The sequence below is a fragment of the Genypterus blacodes genome, unplaced genomic scaffold, assembly GCF_046128005.1.
Source record: "Genypterus blacodes isolate CSIRO-AG114 ecotype Tasmania unplaced genomic scaffold, CSIRO-AGI_Gbla_v1 ptg000059l_1, whole genome shotgun sequence".
NCBI classification, from domain to species: Eukaryota; Metazoa; Chordata; class Actinopteri; order Ophidiiformes; family Ophidiidae; genus Genypterus; species Genypterus blacodes.
This window is the reverse complement of record NW_027466871.1, coordinates 470,846-492,795: the sequence shown is the minus strand read 5'-3', so window position 1 is coordinate 492,795 and position 21,950 is coordinate 470,846. Positions and strand designations below refer to the sequence as shown.

The following is a 21,950-nucleotide window of genomic DNA, read 5'->3' as shown; positions in this document are numbered from 1 at the left end:
AGAAGATTGGTGCTTGATTAAGGGAATAAAGAAAGTAGAGGCAGGTGAGGGCGAGTAGAGGCTATAGAGACTATAGGAGAGACTATAGGGAAAACAGAGCTATTAGAAATCGAGGCCAGAGGTTGCCAGGGGCTTTAGTTGATATAATGACATTCTGCGGACATACAGTTTGAAGTAGGCCCACATTTTCAAAATGTCCTCTTGTTAGGCCAGGTGCTAATGCAGAGAGCCTGAGAGAGCCGGATTCACTTTCTCCTGGGGTTGTTCTTCTCTTGTTGATGTGTTCCTCTTTGCAAGGTCATTACAGCAAGAAATATTGGGGGAGCGCAAAGCAAATATGAATGCCAGTCAATTTACAGGCAAGATACAATTGGAAAGGTAAGATGTGAGAGCAGGGAGAAACGGATTCATGAGAGGAAAATGGATTTTGAGAGCGAGTGGGTGAATTGAATGTAACTCATGTTTGGAGGACACAGCATGAATTGTCTCTATAAATATGACCCTTGTGTTTGCTGGGTTTGTTGTCGTCAATGAACTTCCATATTTCCTCTCTGTAGGCGTGTAAGTGTGGCGGCGTGTGACTTGCATTGGGTGTCACCTGTTGCATGCCTGGAGAGTCAAAACCAGCACTGACTAGTTGCCGTGCTTATGGGGTGTGACTAGAGGTTCCAGATCTAGAGCAGGGAGTCAGACCAGCAGAGACCGGTTACTCAGGGGGAAGGGACAGAAAGTTCTCTGCTTCCTCTCTACCCCACTAATGCTGTAACAGAGAGGAAACACCCCCCTGTCGCCATCTGAGGATCAGCTTTCTGCAACAGTAACCAAGACACTCTGTACTGGCTCTGCCCCGAACCCGGCTGTTCCAAATTTAGACACCAGAGACACAGGGACAAACTTGATGTTATTTCAGTATCTGCACCTCATGTCCCATTTCCCTGATTCACACCCTCTTGTCCAGATCAGACTCCTAATTTATCTGTTACTCTTTCTCAACTTCATTTCCTGTGAACATTTAGGCTTGTTTTATTTTGTTGTACTTCCTCTCACTCATTTGACTTGAATAACTTATTTACTCATCATTATTTATTTTAATTTATTACATAATAACACCTTGAGTCTACAATATGAGGAGCAGAACTTGATAACACCTTGATAACGTGGTGCACATTTATAGCTTGAAAGGTGGTGATATAGGACAAGCAGACGCAACAGTTTAATGTGACATGCTACAGGAATTTGTCACATATTGTAAGCAGAAAACTCTTTTGGTCTTTGTCAGGTGTGTGGCAACTACATGACATGACCCCTCATCCTCCCCCACCAGACACAAGTAGCTATGCATGTCCCATTACCAGAGCTGACCTGACCCCCGGTCAAGGACTACTAACAGGAGCTCTAGCCAAGCGAGAGAGAGAGAGAGAGAGAGAGAGAGAGAGAGAGAGAGAGAGAGAGAGAGAGAGAGAGAGAGAGATGGAATTTTGATTAATTGATTTATTAGTTTTTAACAATCCACGTTTTTAAATTGCAAATTCCCGATTATTCGAACTATATGATGTTATGCTTGTATTCTGTTACTTTATTCTTAATTATCTTTATTAGTTTTTTTCAAGCCACAGCTTGATCGTTATTCACTGGCTTAGACAATAGAAATAAGTTTTCGATTAATTAAATGAGCAAATAACTGCATTAATTTCGATAAATTTTCAAAGTAAAAAAAACTGTTAAGACATTTTTTTGAACCAGAGATTATTTATAATCATGCCATCGCATCGTGACATCACTTGTGATCGCTTTCACGCGCCCTACTATTCTTGACATTTCCGTAAGCACTTGAACGCCACACGGCGGGTGAGCGCGTCACTGAGCTAAGAGGAGGGTGTGTGTGTGAGTGTGCAGCGGACTTACCGGAGAGACTCTGCCGCTGGGCTCCAGGACTTCACACACTCCTTCTCCTCCTCTCTCCTCCTTTCACTTTGACCAAACTTTCCATTCTTCACCCAGATGACCGTGACTCACCCCCCGCGGCCTTTGAGCTACGTCAAAATGAGGAGGCTGATGTCATTCTTCTCAGGTAAGACCACGAGTTAATGTCAAACTTTCAACACTTTTGAGTAGTTACCTCAGTTAATAATCCTACTAATACTATTAAAATATTACAGAGAGAATATAGTAAACAGCAACTTTATAGAATAGTTCAGAATACTGTAGAAAAAGAGATACAAATACCAGATGTGATCATAAACTCTATTAAACTGCATATAAGAACCCAATATAGTTCAATTTTATTTTATTATAGTGTTTATTCAGAGTGTTTATTCCATTTAAAAAATTTAAATGGAACAAAAGCACCACTCATAACCTCATACAAAATATGTAGGACAAGATTCCAGTGTTATGTAAAGGATGAACTTGATGCCTTCATGTCTCCACAGCTCTGCTAAAGGAAAAGAAGGCTGGCTTCACTGACTTCATACATAAGATGGTGTCCAATCAGCAGATATGCCAACAGTAAGTCAGCTGGCTTAGTGTGGTGAATTTCCCCTTAAATTTTTTTGATCAGAAGCAACCAAACTCATGAGTGCTGCCGTTGACCTCCTTCAGCCTGGACACCCAGAGGATCCTGCAGCCACAGAGCAGCAGCAGCGTGAGAAGAGAGGAAGAGAGAGTCAGCCCGGTGAGCATATGGGAGGTTTTTAAAGGACTGTGCTGAGTATTGACAGAAGGCGAAACTGAATCTGACCTCCTGTCTGTTCCCGTGTCTTTATCTCCTCAGAACTCAGTGAACCCAGTTGGCCCTCAGTAAGTTGCTTCTTCTGTATATTCTGTAGTACAAAATCAGCCAGGTCTCATAGAGGGTATGTGAGGGTGTCCTTTGAGTTTATAAAACTATTTACTGATGATTCATCAGTATTAAACTGTTATCAATATGAAATAAGTGGAGTGTGTGTACAAATGTACAGTTAGGAAATGTTAGGAATGCTTTTATGTGTTGATGCGTTTTCAAACTTATTCCAGGATTTGATCACTGACTGGCTGATTTTAGTGCTCATTGTATTTTCTAAAAAAAAAAATCTGAGAATCATTCACATCATTTTAGAATGACTCTACTGACTCATTTCATAATTAATGTTGACTCTTTTTCTGTTGTTACTCCTACCAGCGTGAAACCATCAGACTTTGACTACCTTAAAGTTATCGGCAAAGGGAGCTTTGGAAAGGTGGGCATTTCTCTCCTTTGTTGGAGGTGTTTGAGTTTGATGCTGAAACATGAAATGGTTTCCTGTATGCTGTAGGTGCTGCTGGCAAGACATCGAAAACGTGGAAGTTATTATGCAGTAAAAGTCCTACAGAAACAAATCATCGTCAACAGAAAAGAGGTAGTCTTTAGACATGCGTCAAGTCTATCTATCTATCTATCTATCTATCTATCTATCCATCTATCTATCTGTGGTGTGTGTAGCAGAAGCATGTGATGGTGGAGAGGAGTGTTCTGCTGAAGGGGCTTCAACATCCATTCCTGGTGGGACTCCACTTCTCTTTCCAGACACCAAACACTCTCTACTTTGTTCTGGACTACGTTAATGGAGGAGAGGTATTAAAAATGCATGTGTTGGGGTTAAAATAATGGCCATGACTTAACTTACTTGCACCCACTGTCCACCACGTCTGTCATACATGATGTCTCCCTGTTTATCAGCTCTTCTACCACCTTCAGCGAGAGGTGTCGTTTCCTGAACCCAGAGCCGCCTTCTATGCTGCAGAAATGGCATTGGCCCTAGGCTACCTCCACTCTCTTAACATCGTCTACAGGTATATATGCACAGATTATGAGAAGTCACTGCAGAAAGTTGAGTTTATTTGCACAACACAATCCTGAGTAGTTCACTCAGCTTAAACAACTAAGAATTTTGTCGTGTCCCACTATTTGTTAGAGACCTCAAGCCAGAGAACATCTTGCTGAACAGTGAGGGTCATGTGATGCTGACTGACTTTGGGCTCTGTAAAGAGGGTGTGGCCCTAGGTGGGACCATGGAGACGTTTTGTGGGACCCCTGAGTACCTTGCTCCAGAAGTGCTCCAAGGTCATTCATACAGTCCAGGAGTGGACTGGTGGGGCCTGGGCACAGTGCTTTTTGAGATGCTCTTTGGACTGGTGAGTGTGTGTGTGTGTGTGTGTGTGTGTGTATGCGTTACAAAGAGAAATAACTGCTTCTGAACAGATATAAGACTTATCAGCGGCGTCTCCTTTCTCATCATCTTCTCCACCTTTGTCTCGTTCTCCTTCTCAGCCTCCTTTTTACAGCCGTAACAAAGCAGAAATGTTTGAGAAGATCCTTCACGCTCCTCTGATGCTCCGCAGTGGGGTGTCCCAGGATGCTGGTTCATTGTTAGCAGGCCTCTTGGAGAGGGACTGCTCCAAACGCCTGGGGAGCAATCGCGATGTGGTAAGTGTGCACATGCAAAACTGAGTTGACATTTACACTTGCATAACCACAAATTGGCTCACATATTCGTGTGTCCAGGCGGAGCTGCAGGAACATTCTTTCTTTGCATCGCTCAACTGGGACGATCTCCTGGCCAAGAAAGTCACACCCCCTTTCATCCCCCAAGTGGTATGAGTCATTCAGAGATGAGTGTGTTGTTTTTACATTTACGGCATACATGAGTTTGAGTCAGTTTTTTTTCCTCTCTCCTCACAGACTAGCCCCTATGATGTCCGCTACATTGACCCCGAGTTCACGCTACTGCCAGTCCCTGCCTCTCTGGACACGAATGGCAGGTGCCAGAGAGTCGGGCTCAGCCAGGCCTTCCCAGGATTCTCCTACATGAGCCCAGTATAGGACAAAGCAGCAGAGTCATTTTCATAATCAGTACACACAATTTTTTTTTTACGTAATAACTTATTAAATGATATTGTATTTTTACATTAACCACTTCATGTTATTGGAAAACTACTGTTGAACCACATTTCATCATACTAATGGAATAGGCTGGCCACTATTTCACATGTCCGCAATAGCTTAACTTTAAAAAATAAACTATCGGAAGTATCTTGATTGTTTAATACCTTTATTTATACATTTTGACATATTCATTTAGACATTAAGCGAATCATACAAACATGTGCATAGTTCATAGGCCAACTGCATGAGAACTGCACAAAAAGGGACAAACCTCTTGTGGCATCTGCAGCATGAACAGCAGGGTGTCTCTCACAGTCTCTCTCTTGGTGCAACGCAATGCACAAATTCCACTTAGCTTCGTGTGACGAGGAGAAAACCTGTTTCACACTGTGTTCAAGTTTTTGTCTCAAAAACAATGTCCATCAGCTCTGAGACTGTGCAAATAAACAGCTTTGTTCACTTTCTACATTCAGTGAATTTCCTTTTGTTAGTAGATGCTGAAGGAAGCGTAACTCTGGTCAGCCTGGCAGGCGAAGTAAGCTATCAGCTGACCATTGCAGATCATCAGAAACAAGCCGCTGCCTATGGAACAAGCACAATTTTTAAAAATTCAAATGGAACAAGCACAATTTTTTAAAATTCAAATGGAACAAGCACAATTTTTTAAAATTCAAATTCAAATGAATATGGACTTAATTTAATCCATCATTGCAGACGGGAATGTTTTTCCTACCTAATGCCAGCCACCATTGCCAAACTGTGGGAAACTCCAACATCACTGCAACATGATTAGATCATCACAAGTCTGATCAAACACATCAATTGGCTGTGATATTCCTGTGTATGTGTGTTATATTTGTTCTCACCTAAGCTGGTGAGAAGCACATGTAGAAGGGTGACAGTAAGTGCATAGTCCCAGACCTGCCTCTTCACCACTGCTGCAAACAGCAGGCCGCTGCAGAAGTAGGTGAGCTCCAAGGACAGAAGGTTTACTGAGGGGTATCACAAAATGCAGGAGTGGGAAAAAGTTCATGCCCCATTGCTGATCATGGTGCTTGCGTGGCTGTAAGTGCGCCTACCCAAATACTTAGAGTTGGATTCAGTGGGCTCAGTCTTGAAGTCAAATGGGATCAGTCCATCAAAGTGATCCAACCTGAATGTGTGACATGGGTTATATATCAAAAGAGAACGTAAACGCATCAGTGTTGAGCAGCAGCATCAGGATGGAAATAAAATAAAGTTTCTATACGATCTTGTCATCAGGGAAGTGGGGTCACGGTTACACAGCTGGACAAAATGATGGTAGAACTGCATGAAAGAGAGTTTATCTTTAAAGTTGTTAGATTGCAAATACAGGCACTGCTATTAAGCTCATCATCATTATCATCATCATTTGCAGCAGCAGTATCATTATAAGCATCATCATCATCGGCAACCTTTGACCAGTGTGTGACCAGTGCAAGGTGCAGAAGAAAGTCTAAAATAATAAAACAACAACAAACACAAATATGACATTCATAAAAGGAGGAGAGGATGGTGACGGTGATGCTTTGGAGAGAACAAAAGCAAAAGTGTGTGTGAGGGATTCTTACTTGAAAGCACCAAAACACACACTTCCAATCATGTAGAAGAGGGAGTAGAATATGAGCAGACAAAGCAGCAGATTGATGAGCACGGTCTGAGAGAGAGAGAGAGAGAGGGGGAGAGAGAGAGAGAGAGAGAGAGAGAGAGAGAGAGAGAGAGAGAGAGAGAGAGAGAGAGAGAGAGAGAGAGAGAGAGAGAGAGAGATTCACAAAAACATCGGGTTTTTCTTGTCGGCTTATTTTCCCCGAATTGCAACATAACTACCAACCTGCAGCTGATGCGGTCCTACCCATATAGCTGTGAGCCTATAGAGCGTGGGAGGTGTGCTGTGCTGTGTTGTGTAGGTGAGCACGCACACATCGCCTCTGTCTGCAGCAAAACCCCGACCTACTGCATACAGCTTATATTATGATCACCCGTGTAACATTGTGTGTAGTTTAACATACATTGTCCTCGACACAGTCCCTCACATCGACGTCATATTACTTCCATTATCTCGACGCACATGACTTTGCAACAGCCGATCCGCAATTGACAGGCGGTCAGTTTGTAGACGCCAAATCAAGCAGACAGGTGTCGGGTGAAACCTGTGACACATCGGTGGTCCTCTTACCTTCGAATCGACCGCTTTGCCCTTGAATGCCATCTGATGGTTTGTTTGACGGTTATATTGCTAAATAATGTGGCTGCTGCGGACTGCCTGTTAATCCCTCGTCTAGGATTCTTCTGCCATCTAGCGGCAAGTGTGGGAAACACACACAAGTGCTGATTTTACAACCTCCGTGAACTCATTTCACCCCTTATTATTATTATCATCACTGCGGCTTGTTCGCTAGAATAAACACATTTTCAACGCATTAGAAAGCAGCTCAAGTACTCCGTTTGTGTTTGTTTGAGTATGTTTTGCATCTCTCTCCTGCAATATTACAACTACAGAGCATTTCGCCTGTGTAGCTTTATCTGTTCACGGGAAAGCTGCCGTCCCAATATGGAGGATATACACGCCTAGCAGCCAACTGTAGGATACGAGACACGTTTGATTGAGCATCCTTGGGTTCGGAACCAATCACAAGTCACCATATATGGCAGAAGAACCGTATAGCAACTCTTTATTAATAATTAAACGTATATTTTAGCAACACAACTGAACAACGAGAAGACTGGTCACTATCTGCAATGGGGAGATGAACACTAGAATAAAATATGAAGCCCACTAGCTGTAATGTACTTCATGTCACGGCCAAAATGTGTTAAACAAGTGAAATGTGAAGGAATATAGATTGAAAATGTGGTTCGGAAGGGTATTATTGTTGATTGGCGCGTTGTGTTAAGTGTATTCAATCGAAACACTCGCACGCACATACACATTATTAGAGGGAATGTTACGGTGCAGCATTGTCTCCAGGTCATTCTGGCTTCATTTCAGGTGTTTTCGCCGGACCGAGTGTTTAGTCTCTGTGATCACCGGCAGACTTCACCCTGTGCTCGGCTTCACGTAGAGGAATCCACCGCTGGGTGAGTATATGAGGGAAGCCACGGCGCTCCACTCACTGTTTACTAAAAAGACGAACCAAACGCTTTACTTCAATGAAAACTCCGTTCTCTGCGTTTCAGATATGTTCTGCGTATAATTTTTTCAAGATAACTACTATTTAACGGAAAATAAATGTGAAATTAAATCCGCCATGTAGGTGCTGCGTTAGGTCTTATATGAGTTCTGGGTGTGTTCGCTGTGTGTCATGGTTTGTATCGACCAGCGATTGTAAACTGAACTTTTCCGAGATCCAAAGTTGTCAGGCAGCGCATCTCTCACGCATGCGCATCCCCTCTAAACAAGCTCTAAATAAGAGTTAAAACACAAACGAGGTGAGTTCCACAATTTACAAACAAAACCGACGTTAATACTCATTTATTGCCGTTAACAGTGACGAATTTTGCGAAACCGGTGTTTATTTTGCGGTGGCGCGTGACTTCTCATCCCATCTACTCTGATTCAAAACGGTGAGAATAAATCGTTTTTTTCAAGTTTCTATTGAAGAAAATAATCAAGCAACAATGTTGAAGCTCGGAACTGTAATGCTGCGTTATTGCGTGTGTGCATGAAGCTGTGCGAAATATTAGCGTTGCACAAAATGCGTTTTCCTATTGTTATTAACCGGGAAACTTATTTATTACAGATTGTCCTTAGCTGGCTGCATCCAGTCACAATGCTATGCTAACCGTGTAGCATTCGTCTGTTCTGGCAGACGGGCGAGAGCTAGCCGAGTGTTAGCTTCGTGCCAGCGCTAAGCTAGCAACCTGGGCTGACATTCCGTGACAAGGGGAAAGTAAAGAAAATGTCCAGAGTGAAGGAAAACACTGAGTCAGGAAATTACACAGCAAGCGTTTGCTTCTGTTCGATGCGTAGCGGCTCTGCGCTATTTGTTTAAATTGGTAACTTGAGTAATTTACATAGTTTAAACGTGTTGGTGGCCTCTTCTTATGCTCCGCCATTTTGTATAAGACGAATGCTAATCATGGGCGCTCTTCCATACACTTTATTTATGGACAGAATAAAATTGAGGTATGAATTGCAAAGTCTAACCTAACAGCGGCCCAGCAGCGGGGGGTGTTGTTTACTTTTCATATGGTTATGGCCGCCGTGCAAATCTACAATAGTCCTTATTTCAGTGTTGAACATGCGTCAAGACAAAAATGTTATATCGTAATCTTAGTCGGATTAAAATGCTTTTAAGTTTGCCCAGTCAATGCAGAAAACAGTGTTCTCCTTGACACCGATATACAACTTAACCTCGCAATTGTTCATAACCGGGCAAACAGCCGATTTTATGAGATACTGTTAAAACAAGGAAAATATGAAGTTGTGTGCTTAATTTAAAGTTGGCGCATCTTCCGCCGTGTTTGTCACTGATCTTGATGATGGTTCACCCAAATGGGACCGTTTGTACTCGCGTTCCGCCGCTACTTGACCTGCAAAACAATATTATTATTGACTGTTTTGTCTGAAATCGAAGTGCATGGTGTACCCGAAAGCCAGCGCACAGTCGCCATCTAGCGGCGATGTAGCGCAACGCTGATTACCAGTGCGGGTACAAATTGCATGATGCACTTTGGATCAGTTTGCGTCAAAGCATGCGCGGACAACACAAAGGGGATATGTGATAATGGATCGATTTAAATGAGCTTGGTGAGTTTGAAGACTGCTGCTTTGCCTGGGTTTGAACATCTGGAATTGTCCTTTGTGTGGTGGTTGTCCCTGCAGGTGTTGTGGATATTAGAGAGGTAGGAATGACTGATACTCCACCCAGCGATGGGAATTCCCAGGGAGCTGAGTTTGACATGATGGGTGCTTTGGACTGGAAGGATGGTATTGCCACACTACCAGGCAGTGACATCAGGGTACGATGCAGACCAGCTTCAGTCGTCATCCCTCATCCTGTCAATATTTGTGTACATACTGTATCTCTAAGTGGATATAAACAAGTCTTAAGTTCTTGTATGTTGTGCCTCTCTCAGTTCCGCATGACAGAGTTTGGAACTCTGGAGATAGTAACAGACCTGGAAGTCAAAGGGCAGGAGGCAGAGCCTAAACGTGGGACATTGGACCCAGCAACCTCTCACAGTCCAACCCCCCCACCAGAAGCCCAACCAGGGTCTGGCAGAGCCACTGCTCCAGCCAATCAGAGTCAACCAGGGTCGTCTCAGGGTAAAACAATGATAGCACACTTTTAATCCTTCCAACATCATTATGTTAAACATGTCGCAGTGTTTGCTTCTCTGTCACTCCTTGTACAGTAAGTACAGTGAGCCGCCTCATTCTTACCCTGTCCCTCTCCTCCTTCCTGTAGCCCCAGGTCCTGTGCTTCTGTCCTTAGAGGAGGGCCCCAGTACGGAGGGGCCCAGTGTGGAGGTTGGTCCGAGCGTTGAAGTTGGCTGCGGTGCAGAAATGGGCCCAAACGGGGAAATGTCCAGGTGCAGAGCCTGTGGCACTCATGTTGCCCGTGATGCGCTCCTTCAGGGAAAGTTCTGCAGCTCCATTTGTGCCCAGCCCTCCAGCGGCAGGTAAAGTCCCACCTCATGTTCACTCAGCACCGTTCACATTATTGTGGTGTATTGACGTATTATGACCCAAATTCCTTCTCCAGATCGTCTCCAGGGGAAGCAAGGGAGAGTCAGGCAGTGGAAGGAGAGAGGCTGGGCAAACGTGTGCGCAAAAAGAGGAAGATCTTCATGGATTCTGGTGATGAAGAGGAAGACAATCAAGAAGAACAAGAGGTGAAGAGCATACAGTACATCCACATCTGTCCTCTTTTGAATCTTCTTCTGTGTCATCGCTCTCTACCTCTTCAATGGGGAAAACACGCAAACAAGGCACCAGAACAAAGTACTAACTGCATAGCCATGATTATTAACGTGTTCTTTTTATTCTACCATTTGAAGGAAAAGGCCAAAGCTGCCAAAGGGAGGAGAGGTGCCAAAATTGCCAGACTGGGTACGTTCCAATCCTGCCACTGTACGGAGAGGGAGGAGCGCTAAACCGATGCCAGGGTCTTAAAAAAACTGAAGAAACGGTTAAATCCAAGTCCTGAAGTTGACTTGAACGCAACGTCTCAAATTCAGTCTGAAAAATGTTAATTGGTGCGCTGCTCCTCTGCTGAGGAATGAAAGTAGCCTCGCACACTTTCTTTCTCAAACACAAGCTTTAATTGAGAGAGTCCTACTTTTCCTTTCTTGGTATATAAAAGGTCAAGAAAAAGAAGAAGAGTTGATTTGAGTCTATATATGTATCTACTATAGTCTGCTCATTAATGGCTTGTGTCTGATGCTCTCTATGCCCCCCCTCCCCCCTCTCCTCAGTCCCTGCTCCAGTCAATAAGAAGCGCACATGGAGCTGGCCTGCTTACCTGGAGGAGGAGCGGGCCGTGGCTGCGCCTGTTAAACTCTTTAAGGAGGTATTTATTTGCTTTAAACACCCACCAGATTCTATTGTGACCTATCATCGTCTTTATTAGGCTCAGAGATGTAATGGATGTTTCTTATTGATGTTTCTCCTCGCAGCACCAGTCGCTCCCACAGAGCAGGAACAGCTTTAAGGTGGGAATGAAGCTGGAGGGGCTGGACCCGTGTCATCCCTCCCTCTTCTGTGTGCTCACCGTGGCAGAGGTAAGGCTCAGGCACAGGGAAATACCTTGTGTGCTGTATATTTATTCTGTGTGTGTGTGTGTGTGTGTGTGTGTGTGTGTGTATAGTTCAGGATCACACATACCCCCTGTCGTTCTTCCTGTCAGATCCAAGGCTACAGGGTGAGGCTCCACTTCGACGGATACACAGAATGCTACGACTTCTGGGCCAATGCCGACTCCTGGGATATGAAGCCAGCTGGCTGGTGTGAGAAGAATGGACATAAGTTGCTGTTGCCTAAAGGTAATCCCACACACACACACACTCTACACACACACACACCTTCTGTCTGTGATGTAATATATAACCTGGATCTGGAAATTGTGCTTACAGAGAGGTTGCAACCCTCCTAAGTGTTTGTTTTGCCTTCAGGGTGTAAGGAAGGGGAGTTTAACTGGAGCATGTACGTGAAGAACTGCAGAGGTCAGCTCGCCCCCAAACACCTTTTTAAGAGCCTGAACACAGTGAGTATGAAGTGTGAAGGTTTCCTGTCTTTGAGGGACTCAGGTGGCTCTGGCGCCGTCTCTTCCCAGGCTGAACGTGTCTTTGTTTTCACTTCCAGTCAGTCACTCCGTCTGGCTTCAGAGCGGGGATGAAGCTGGAGGCGGTCGACAGGAAGAACCCACCTTTGGTCTGCGTGGCAACCATCGCCGCCGTCGTCGACAACCGATTGCTCATTCATTTTGACAACTGGGATGACACGTATGATTACTGGTGAGAGCCCTGTGTGTGTGTGTGTGTGTGTGTGTGTGTGTGTGTGTGTGTGTGTGTGTGTGTGTGTGTGTGTGTGTGTGTGTGTGTGTGTGTGTGTGTGTGTGTGTGTGTGTGTGTGTGTGTGTGTGTGTGTGTGTGTGTGTGTGTGTGTGTGTGTGTGTGTGTGTGTGTGTGTGTGCAGGAGGATTTCTGTGTGTCGGAGCCAAGAATAATGAAACTTGGAATATCTGACATCACTTATTCCCCATGTAAAGCTGGAGACCTGGTTTCACTAACGGGGTTAAGCGTCTATGAGAGACCTCACAGCCTCGTGGACCCTTAACCAGTATTCTACCCAGATGTTTAACAGTGTACATGTGTGTGGAAAACATCGGAGCAAGGATAACGTACATCAGATACAGAGAAGAAGCTGGATCTTGAACATGGCGAGCAGCAGCAGCAGCACCGTCGTGCCGAAATCCGACCCCCCGGCACAATCTGACTCCCCCGTCTTTCTCTTCCGACAGCTATCTAGCCAGACTGTGCCGGGGAGTCCGACAAGAAGAATCCTCACATTTCTGGCGCGATTCGGAAACAACACATCTGATAAAAGAGCACAATATTTAAAGATATTCAGATGGAAGAAAACAGATTATATAAAGCTTCTCCAGAGAAAGAGAATGGCAGAGTGTGTGTGCTGGTGTGGTGTTAGGTGAAGGGAAATGAATGGAATCTTTTGTAGGCTTTTAAAAAAAAATGTGGAAAAATTCAGTAAGCTAGAACATTAACATGAAGTAATTTCAGACGTAAATACACACTTCACGTGTTTCCAAACGAACGTTTTGGGCGAAGGGGGACAATTTGAAACGTAATACTTGAATGTTTATTTTTGTTTGAAGGTGCGACGCCAGTAGTCCGTACATTCATCCTGTGGGATACTGTGAAGACTCGGAGAGGACACTCACCACTCCAGCTGGTAAGAGGCAAAGCACCAGGTGTGATGATGATGATGATGATGAAGCTTATTGATCATGGTTCACATCCTGATCAGAGATGAGGACTCCCTGTTTCCTCTGATGAAGCTGAGAAACACCTTTTTGCTGCACTGATATCTGTTCAATAGGGACTCTTTTAATTATAGTTCATTTCTAAAACAAATGGTGTGTGTGTGTGTGTGTGTGTGTGTGTGTAGACTGACCGCTTTTTCTCCCCCCCAGAATATAAACAACCAAAGAGTTTCTCATGGGAGAAATACATGGAAGAGACGGGGACACAGGCAGCCCCCGCCCGGGCTTTCAAACCGGTACCACACACACACACACACACACACACACACACACACACACACACACACACACACACACACACACACACACACACACACACACACACACACACACACACACACACACAGCAGAGTACCCTGTGTGTTCCAGCTGTATGATGTGTGTCTCCATGCTGTGTTATTGCAGAGACCTCTACATGGCTTCCAGTTGGGGATGAAGTTAGAAGCGGTGGATAAGAGGAACCCCATGCTCATCCGTGTTTCAACCGTAGTGGACACAGAAGACCACAGACTGAAGGCACAACATGTCCCCTCTTTGGAATGAGCTTTGCCTTGTGTGTTTGTGTTTGTGTGTGTGCTCAGCTCGTGTCTAAGCGACTGGTTTCTCCTTCTTCTCCTGCTTTAGATCCATTTTGACGGCTGGAGCTCCGAGTACGACTACTGGGTGGAGACTGACTGCCCCGACCTGCACCCTGTGGGCTGGTGTCAGAAGACAGGACACTCGCTACAGCATCCAAACAGTGAGACTCATTTACTGCACTCACACTTTTCACTCTGGCTTAGTAGTTGGTGAGGTCAGTCAGGCCAGGGACCCGACATATTTATTGCAGCGGACGACCCAGCAAAGTGTGTCTCAGCCTTCATCTTCAGGGCATGATGGTGGGAGGAATCTACAAGAAACTAAAAATGGAAATGGTCCTGCTGTTGCACTAACACTCCTTCTCACTCTCTCCCTCCTTCCCTCCCTGTGTGTGTGTGTGTGTGTTTCAGGCTCCAGCGATATCGTGAGCCCCCCAGGTCAAGGTTGTCCTACCCCAGGATGCAATGGGATCGGTCACATCCGAGGGCCGCGCTATGGGACACACTACACGTCAGTAGCAAAAAAAACAAACTTTTCTTTCCCTGCGTTTGTTTCGCCTCTGTAAATGTAAATGTAATACTTTTAGCTCACAGGCTTCATATTCTGCATCCTGTTTTGTTTCAATTATCTTCACCGCTCTTATTTTGTAAGAGCTTGTAATCTTTAATTTATTATTTTCACAGATTACTTATTTCTTAAAGTCTTTAGCGGTGTTGCTCCTACAGTATGTTGACATTATGCAGATCATTCCAGTCTCATGTTCTGTTCTGGATGTTTTGTGGCAGAAGCGCCCCTCTGACTCTTCTTACATATCATTTTCACTTGTGTGGGCTGCTGGCAGTCTATACTCTATGTGCTGCTTGTGTGTGGGAGGTTTGTGGCTTTTAATGTGATTTTAGCAGGTTTTTCTTCTCCTTTGTCCTTAACTGTTGCATTACTGAACATGAGGAGTCAAAGTCTCATTCACACTTTAATGAACTGAGTTTGTTGTGGCTTTGTGTGTGCAGTCAGGTGAGCTGTCCCTACTCGGAGATCAATCTGAACAAGGAAGGTTTGCTGCCAGACCGTCTCAGTGGAGAGCGACCTCTGACCCTCAGTGGCCCTCACCCCCGGGGGCGACGCCCTGATCCTCCCACAAACACTTTGACGCAGACCTCCGCTCCACCAGAGCAGCTGGAAGGAGCCGAGGATTCCCAGAACAGGTGTGCTTACCAGTCACAATGCTATGATGCTACAAACACACACACACACACACACACCACAAGCTCGCCGTGAACGCAACCATGTCCTGTCTGTGTTTCGATATGCAACCCTGTCTTTCGGTCAGCACATAACAGTGGACTGTCTGTGTTGCTAGGAAACCTGTGGTGGTGGAAGCTGAGCGAACAGTGCGCATCATCCAACCTGAGCCACCGGGTGGAGCCAGTGAGCAGAGTCACAATGGAAACAGGCCAAAACGGTAGGATTGAGTCACAGCAAGCTGCCTGTGTGAAGTTCATGACGTCTCTCATGTAAACTTGTAACTCACACTCTGCTGTTTCCTGCAGAACGGCTCCGGTCCCCAAGTACCTGAAGATGCACTACGTCAAAGAGGAGATTGGTGACGGTAAAGGTGCTTGTGACTGTGTGTGTGAAATGGGATGAGAGTGAGCGTTGTGTACTGCTGACTACCTCAACCCAAATCTACAACAGCACCTCAACAGCACCTGGCCCTCACTGAGTCGTCTCCCCTCTCCTTCTCCCCCTGCAGCCTCTCCTGAAGCCATCTCCCTCCAGCAGGCCCTGCACGAGTCTGTGTTCTCTCCAGGCATCTCCGCCTCTCCCCCCCACCGGGTGGCTCTCTGCTGGGACAAACACTGCCAGCTGCTGCCTGAGGTCCTGGGGCTGAGCGCCAAGAGAGTGGCCACTTGGAGCTTTGAGGAGGTCAGACACGCTCACACACGCGCCCGGCGCTCGCGAGACATGAATGCTAAACGCACTCATTCACAATACCCGACATGTATGGATCTGCAGCTGCCCGTGAGTGGAGCTTCTGTGGTTTGTAGACGCTTCGGTTAAACGTGCTGCTTGTCTCTGTTGGTCAGGTGGCCGGTTTTGTGAAAGGACTTCCAGGATGTAAAGAACACGCTACTACATTTAGAACAGAGGTAAGAGCTTCATTCACAAACGCAACTCAGTGAGAAAGACGACTAACATTCCTGCCATCGTTTCAAATTGGAGCTATGATCAGGATCAAACCACTTCAACCTGTATTAATTGTTCAAAATGGGAGAATATTAAGTCATTGTTATTGAAGGCAGTTTTAGTTTTCTGAAGATCTATTGATTACAAGCCACCTCAACTGTTTCCTCTGCAGCAAATAGACGGTGAAGCCTTCCTGCTCCTCACCCAAGCAGACATCGTGAAGATCCTGTCCATCAAATTGGGCCCCGCCCTCAAGATCTACAACTCCATCTTGATGCTGAAGAACGCCGACGAAGAATAAAGACCCCGACTCCACGGAAACGGGAGACCTCGTCACAAACGCAGCCGGAGCAGGCTTAAGGGCCTCTACAGTCCACGGGTTGTTCCTCCCCTGCGCCTCTCTCTCTCTCTCTCTCTCCATGATGGGCGGCTCACGGCAACCTGAGGGAGAACTTTGCAGACCCAGAAGACTCTATTGTGTTTGTTTACTGAATCATTAAGAAAATACCTGAAGGCCCCTTCAAGGTTTGTAAAATTGTACAGTTTATGAAACAGATTCAGTGCCACTATTGGGTATTTGTGTTGCGTTTCCCTTTTTATTTGAATTCTAATGGAATGGTGCTTCGTGTCAGAGCAGATGGAACAAAGTGTGTTGTTGCTTTTACTCGCTACAAAGGAGTTTTTTTTTTTTTTTTAAATAGCTGCAAAATACAATCGAATGTTGAGAAGTTGGTCAAACTCAACCGGAGCAGAAGCACTATGTAGTTCATCGTTTCTCCTCTAGGTGGAGAAAGTGGGCTAACCTGCCCAAGGCCAGAGACTCCAGACTGGTGGGACTGAAAGGAGGGGGAGGGCGAAAACTTTGTGTGTGTTTGTAAACGTGTGCATATGTGACAAAGTGTGTGAGAGAAATGAGGATGTAATTTCCACCCGTGTGCGAGTGTGCGTCACTCCTCTGGTCAGGTGACGGATTGATTGTTTTTTTTGGACAGGCAGGGCTAAGGGCTACTTCCTCTCTCTGTATTTGCTTTTGTCAGGAATGACATAAACTTTGAATGTTTAAAAACAGCTTCAAGCTGTTTGGATTCATATCTTTTCAGTAATTCTTAAGCTTGTCGGTTGCAACTAATCTAATGCATCCACTGTGTAAATAGTTTCCAGCTGCAGGAGGAAGGTGTGTGTCCCTTACAGACTGTATTCCTGCTTGTTTATGCAAAAGATTGACGCCTGTCTGCAGTCACATGCGTTGCGACTGTGAACTTAAAATGCAGGAACTGTTCTTAAAGTTGTCGGGATATACTACAAAACATTGTCTGTCACTATAAATCAGCCTGTACTGGAGCAAGATGTAATGTGCACATCAGCAACTGTTAATATGCAAACAGCTTTTATTTATGTATTCTAATTTAAGGGGTAATGGTTCGCTGTTTGGACTCTTGTTTAAAAGAACGACGTGTGAATGGGTGAAATAAATGACGTGCACACAGCCTGATGTCCTGACATGCCCCGGTGATGTAACCACATGTGTTCTCTTTGTCACACACACACAAACACACACAAACACACACACACACACACACAGTAACCATTAATGTAGAAAATAAGTCCAGATAATGTAAATTCTTTGTGCATGAAGAACACACTGTGATCTAAATGTCATCAGACCAAAAATATGGGGAAATATTTAAAAGAAAACACAAGATAGGTTCACAGTAAAACCAACAATTGTTCTAGAATGTACACTAAACCAAATACTGATAAATAGGGTATTACACATTCCAATGCCAGTGAAACGATTTGGCCTGCAGTGTGTGTGTGTGTGTGTGTGTATGTGTCCACTGGATACTTAATAAAGAGGCTCAGTGTCTAATGTGAGGGAGATCAAACTAAAGCTTTCAGTTTAAACACATCAGCTGCCTCACTTTATCAAATCTATTGATCACAAACACGTGAGGCAAATCCAGGCTGAACCATCACCCAGACATAAAGAGACTCCCCCTGTGGGTGTGTGTGTCAGGTGTGTTAGGTGTGTGTTAAGGAATGTCATTATTATTCATTCATTCAGCTGCAGTGCACAAATAAACAAACACTTGTAAAAAGTTCTAAAGTGCCTTACAGATGTTGTCATGGAAACCAGAATGGACCCCCCCTCGTTGTTTTATTTGGTTCCTCATTACATATTTCCCTTAAAAGATGTGTTGTATCTTCATATCTGCGTCAGTATAAATCTCTCCCTCCGACTCCTTTTCCATCCCTCCCTTCCTCTTTTGCATTCTTTCCTTCAACTCTCACATTCCTCCCTCCCACCAATCATCCAGCCCCTTACCCCCCCCCCCTTCATCTTCCTTTCATCCCTTCATCTTCCTCCCTCATTCCATTTGATGCAGTTTGACTCCATCTCTGCTCTCTCTTTGAGCTTCTATCTGGACTACGCAACGGGTTTGGGACCAAACAGCGCCTGACAGATGGAACCTTCATCTTTCCCCTCCATTAGCAGGCCGCTGCTCCACCTCAGATGTTCTCCTGCATAACTCTCATCATTAAAGCTTTCACAGAGAATGAGACATCGTGCAAAGCAGAGCCCCTTGACAAGTCGATTGTATTGAGTCATTTTTTTCATTACTAAATTGAGCTCTGAGGTAAATGAAGTTAGTCAAAGCAGAACGTATCCCAGAATGGAAAATACAAATACACCAAATGTGAGACAGATGAAGACAGAGAGGGTCACTAACTAAGAATAACTGGACTTAGCGTGGGACAACCAGTGATTCCCACGACTCCCTCCTCCACACACACACACACACACACACACACACACACACACACACACACACAGGCTGTAGGCAGAGAGAGAAAGAGAGAAAGAGAGAGAGAGAGAGAGAGAGAGAGAGAGAGAGAGAGAGAGCAGAGCAGCTTTGCACCACTTTGACTCAGACAGTTTGTTAGTGGAAAAGCTTCATGTGTGGCTCCGCAGCATCTCGTCCGTCCGTCCTGCGGAGGAAACGCGTTTATCTGAGCAGGAAGGAGTTGGAAGTGTGTGGATTTAACGCGCAGATCAAAGCGTTGCGACACTGAGTGAAAACACGCAGGAGTGCGGGAAGAAACGCAACACGAGGGGGTTAATTTTGATGATGCCGAGGAGCCAATTTATGCGATTTCTCTACAAAACAAGGCAAGTACCCGAGCATGTTACTGACCCGAACACTCAACACAACACACAACACCGGCGAGCACGGGATGTTAATTAGTGAGCAACAGGGTAACCGAGTAGAACGGGATTTTGTAGAGCAAAAGCGAGACTTCAGTTTATCATGTGCTGTCAGTGAGATGATGAGGTGATGAGGTGATGAGATGATGAGATGATGAGATGATGAGATTATGAGTTCGGGTGTCACTGCTGCAGTGAGATCATGAAGTGAAGTCAGAGCTTTGGGGTCAGACATGGATTCAGTTCAGTGTGGAGTGGAAGAGTGGAACGGCTGCACTGTTGCTCCACTGAGACACAAAGAGGAGCTGCAAGGGTTCAGCATCTCATTAACTCAGCCACATGTCTTATTAAAGCAGCGATTTCCTGTTATGTGCAATGCAGTGAGTAAACTATCTTCTCTGCAGTGCTTTTAAAAGATTTTGCCTCCCCCTTCTCTCTCTCCCCTCTCCCCCTCTCCCTCTCTCTCACTGTGTGTCCAGTCTGAAGCCAGAGGATGACAGCAGTGAGGTCCAGCGGGACATCCAGTCCAGTCTGTAGCCCCACCACCTCCTCCTCCTCCCACTCCACCCAGTTCTCCCAGCAGCCCGTCTGTCTCCGAGCATGCCGCAGACACCTGAGGAAAGGCAAGGCCCTCCAGACCAGACTCCACCTGCGCTCGGCCCCGGGCGTGTGGCTCATGCTGGGGGCCGGGGTGGTGCTGGTGGGCTTAGGCGTGGCGGTGGCGGGTTACGTGGCAGCGGCGCCCAAGCCCGTGGGAGGGCGTGGCAGCTCCCACGCCGAGAGGATGAAGCTGGCGGGGCCCGTCGTCATGGGAGTGGGGCTTTTCATCTTCATCTGTGCTGCCACGCTTCTGTATGAAAACAGGGACCGCGAAGTCCTCCGGCAAGAGACGTCTGAAGACCTTGAGGATTTGAAGGAAGGAAACGGCTGGGAGGAATCACAGGAGCGGCTTAGCTTCGGCTGTCAGGAGCAGCTGGTGTGTAAGGATGGAGAGCAGGGATCCTGGGTCGTCTCAGCCCACACGCCGTCCCTCTCAAACCAGAACTGGGTCCCTCCATGTCCTCCTGCACCTCCTCCTCCTCCTCCTCCTCCACCTCACAGAAGCAGACGCAATATGAACAGCAGACCGTCAGTACCACCTCCTCCACCTCCCCTGGACACAGGAGGGAAAGAAATTGAAGAGGCGGAAGAGGAGGAGGAGGAGAGAGAAGGAGCGTCGACCCTGCTGGCCTGTGTTCTGCACCACCAGGAGCACGGTTCTCGCTCTGCCTCCCCCTGCCCTCCACCTTCTCACACCTCCGTCCACTCAGACTCTTGCAACTCCAGTGAGGTGGACTTGGACATAAGGACGAGTTCCCCTCTCCTCCCTGAGCACTGATGTGCCGCAGCAGAAGTTTTAACACACTTTCAAGACTATGCACTCCCCAGAAAACAGATTGTTGCTATGTTTTGGTGCCTCTGGGTGCTGCAGTGGCTCTGAGTCAGTGTTTTTGTCCTACATCGTTCTGTGACCCACCCACGTTCGCAAAGAGAGAAGCTACGCTGTTTGATGTCAACTCACAATCTTGTTGTCTTTGAATTCACACTGCTGAAATCCCCGAAGCCGCGGCTTGCTTGACCATATTTGGACATGAGGAGGACTCTGACTTGTTTGGGTGCCATTGTAGGAGATGGACACGCTCCCTCAGCCTTCACTCGCTGCTGCTGCATTCTCTCACAAGCATCTCTTCATTGCAGAGGATTAGTGTGTGTATGTTTACTGGCTGGAAGGCAGTGTTACTTTAGGAGGACGAGCCAGAATGAAGTGTCAAATGAATCTCTATCTAATCTCTCGCACACTGTAATCTGCTTTTTATCGGAGGAAATTGCGTCTTAGTACGACGATGATAAACACGCGAGGCCACACTCCGCTCACTCAACACCTACAGCCTCACTATAAATACCAGCTTGTGAACTCCGGCTCTGGTTTTTCACTGTAATCCAATATTTCTGATGCAGTCAGACGCTCAGTTTCACGCTGTGGCGTTTTAGGCAATCTTGACGAATTTCAAACTTTGGTATTCAGTGGAATGACTGGGAAAAAAAAGAGTAAACTCCAGTGAGTCACGGAACTGAGGGCTCATTCTCCCACCAGCCCAACCTTTCTTTCATCTCTTCATCATCCGATTCCTACACTTAATCCAAACATGAGATGCTTCAGAAGTAGGACAATTTCACTTCTTTGGGTTCTGCAGAAAAGCCAAATAAAGAATATCTCCTCTCAAAAGCAGAGTAACAACTTCATCCTGTTTAATTTGGAAAAGCCAGCGTGTTTGAATGGCCTTGGAGGTAAGGTAATGATTTTAATTATCCCCAGCATTTCTCCTCCGGCCTCTAATTACGCAGGAATCAGTCTGATGGTTTTAATAGGTGCTTTAAGAGTGCAGAGCATTTCCTTGTTGTTTGGCCTCACGCTGGGATTCTGCCATCCAGATGAGGACGGAGACCGGAGTCTGCAGTCGTTTGAAAGCCGCAGCAACACGTTCAACTCACAAAAATGGCACCCGGCTCT

At 45.8% G+C, this 21,950-nt stretch overlaps 3 protein-coding genes across 6 annotated transcripts; 2 read left to right on the top strand and 1 right to left on the bottom strand.

The window, feature by feature from the left end:
* Positions 1 to 1,767: 1,767 nt before the first annotated feature.
* sgk2b (serum/glucocorticoid regulated kinase 2b) lies at positions 1,768 to 5,050 on the top strand. The gene is made up of 12 exons (XM_076153871.1): positions 1,768 to 2,071; positions 2,433 to 2,508; positions 2,602 to 2,674; positions 2,774 to 2,799; positions 3,161 to 3,218; positions 3,294 to 3,377; positions 3,461 to 3,592; positions 3,698 to 3,810; positions 3,933 to 4,152; positions 4,289 to 4,444; positions 4,523 to 4,612; positions 4,700 to 5,050. Exons 1-12 carry the CDS (start codon positions 2,002 to 2,004, stop codon positions 4,838 to 4,840), a joined length of 1,239 nt encoding a protein of 412 aa, XP_076009986.1. The 5' UTR covers positions 1,768 to 2,001; the 3' UTR covers positions 4,841 to 5,050.
* A 79-nt stretch (positions 5,051 to 5,129) lies between these two features.
* LOC143003287 (putative transmembrane protein 244) lies at positions 5,130 to 7,209 on the bottom strand. 2 transcript variants are annotated; one of them, XM_076153873.1, is made up of 7 exons: positions 7,101 to 7,192; positions 6,756 to 6,877; positions 6,496 to 6,581; positions 5,983 to 6,056; positions 5,770 to 5,895; positions 5,637 to 5,681; positions 5,130 to 5,485 (listed from the first exon to the last, which is right to left on the bottom strand). In XM_076153873.1, exons 3-7 carry the CDS (start codon positions 6,525 to 6,527, stop codon positions 5,391 to 5,393), a joined length of 372 nt encoding a protein of 123 aa, XP_076009988.1. In that variant the 5' UTR covers positions 6,528 to 6,581; positions 6,756 to 6,877; positions 7,101 to 7,192; the 3' UTR covers positions 5,130 to 5,390. The 2 variants fall into 2 exon arrangements, with proteins under 2 accessions (XP_076009988.1, XP_076009987.1); XM_076153872.1 differs by lacking the exon at positions 6,756 to 6,877 and having other exon boundaries at positions 7,101 to 7,209.
* Positions 7,210 to 8,276: 1,067 nt separating this feature from the next.
* l3mbtl1b (L3MBTL histone methyl-lysine binding protein 1b) lies at positions 8,277 to 17,668 on the top strand. 3 transcript variants are annotated; one of them, XM_076153870.1, is made up of 22 exons: positions 8,277 to 8,353; positions 9,750 to 9,886; positions 10,004 to 10,193; positions 10,336 to 10,549; positions 10,633 to 10,762; positions 10,928 to 10,979; positions 11,345 to 11,439; positions 11,546 to 11,650; positions 11,776 to 11,911; positions 12,041 to 12,132; positions 12,231 to 12,382; positions 13,261 to 13,337; positions 13,579 to 13,664; positions 13,834 to 13,944; positions 14,053 to 14,167; positions 14,418 to 14,517; positions 15,015 to 15,209; positions 15,365 to 15,466; positions 15,555 to 15,613; positions 15,758 to 15,930; positions 16,092 to 16,154; positions 16,364 to 17,668. In XM_076153870.1, the coding sequence occupies exons 2-22, from the start codon at positions 9,776 to 9,778 to the stop codon at positions 16,490 to 16,492; spliced, it is 2,487 nt and encodes an 828-aa protein (XP_076009985.1). In that variant the 5' UTR covers positions 8,277 to 8,353; positions 9,750 to 9,775; the 3' UTR covers positions 16,493 to 17,668. The 3 variants fall into 3 exon arrangements, with proteins under 3 accessions (XP_076009985.1, XP_076009983.1, XP_076009984.1); XM_076153868.1 differs by having other exon boundaries at positions 15,555 to 15,619; XM_076153869.1 differs by lacking the exon at positions 8,277 to 8,353 and adding an exon at positions 8,354 to 8,488 and having other exon boundaries at positions 15,555 to 15,619.
* Positions 17,669 to 21,950: the final 4,282 nt, after the last annotated feature.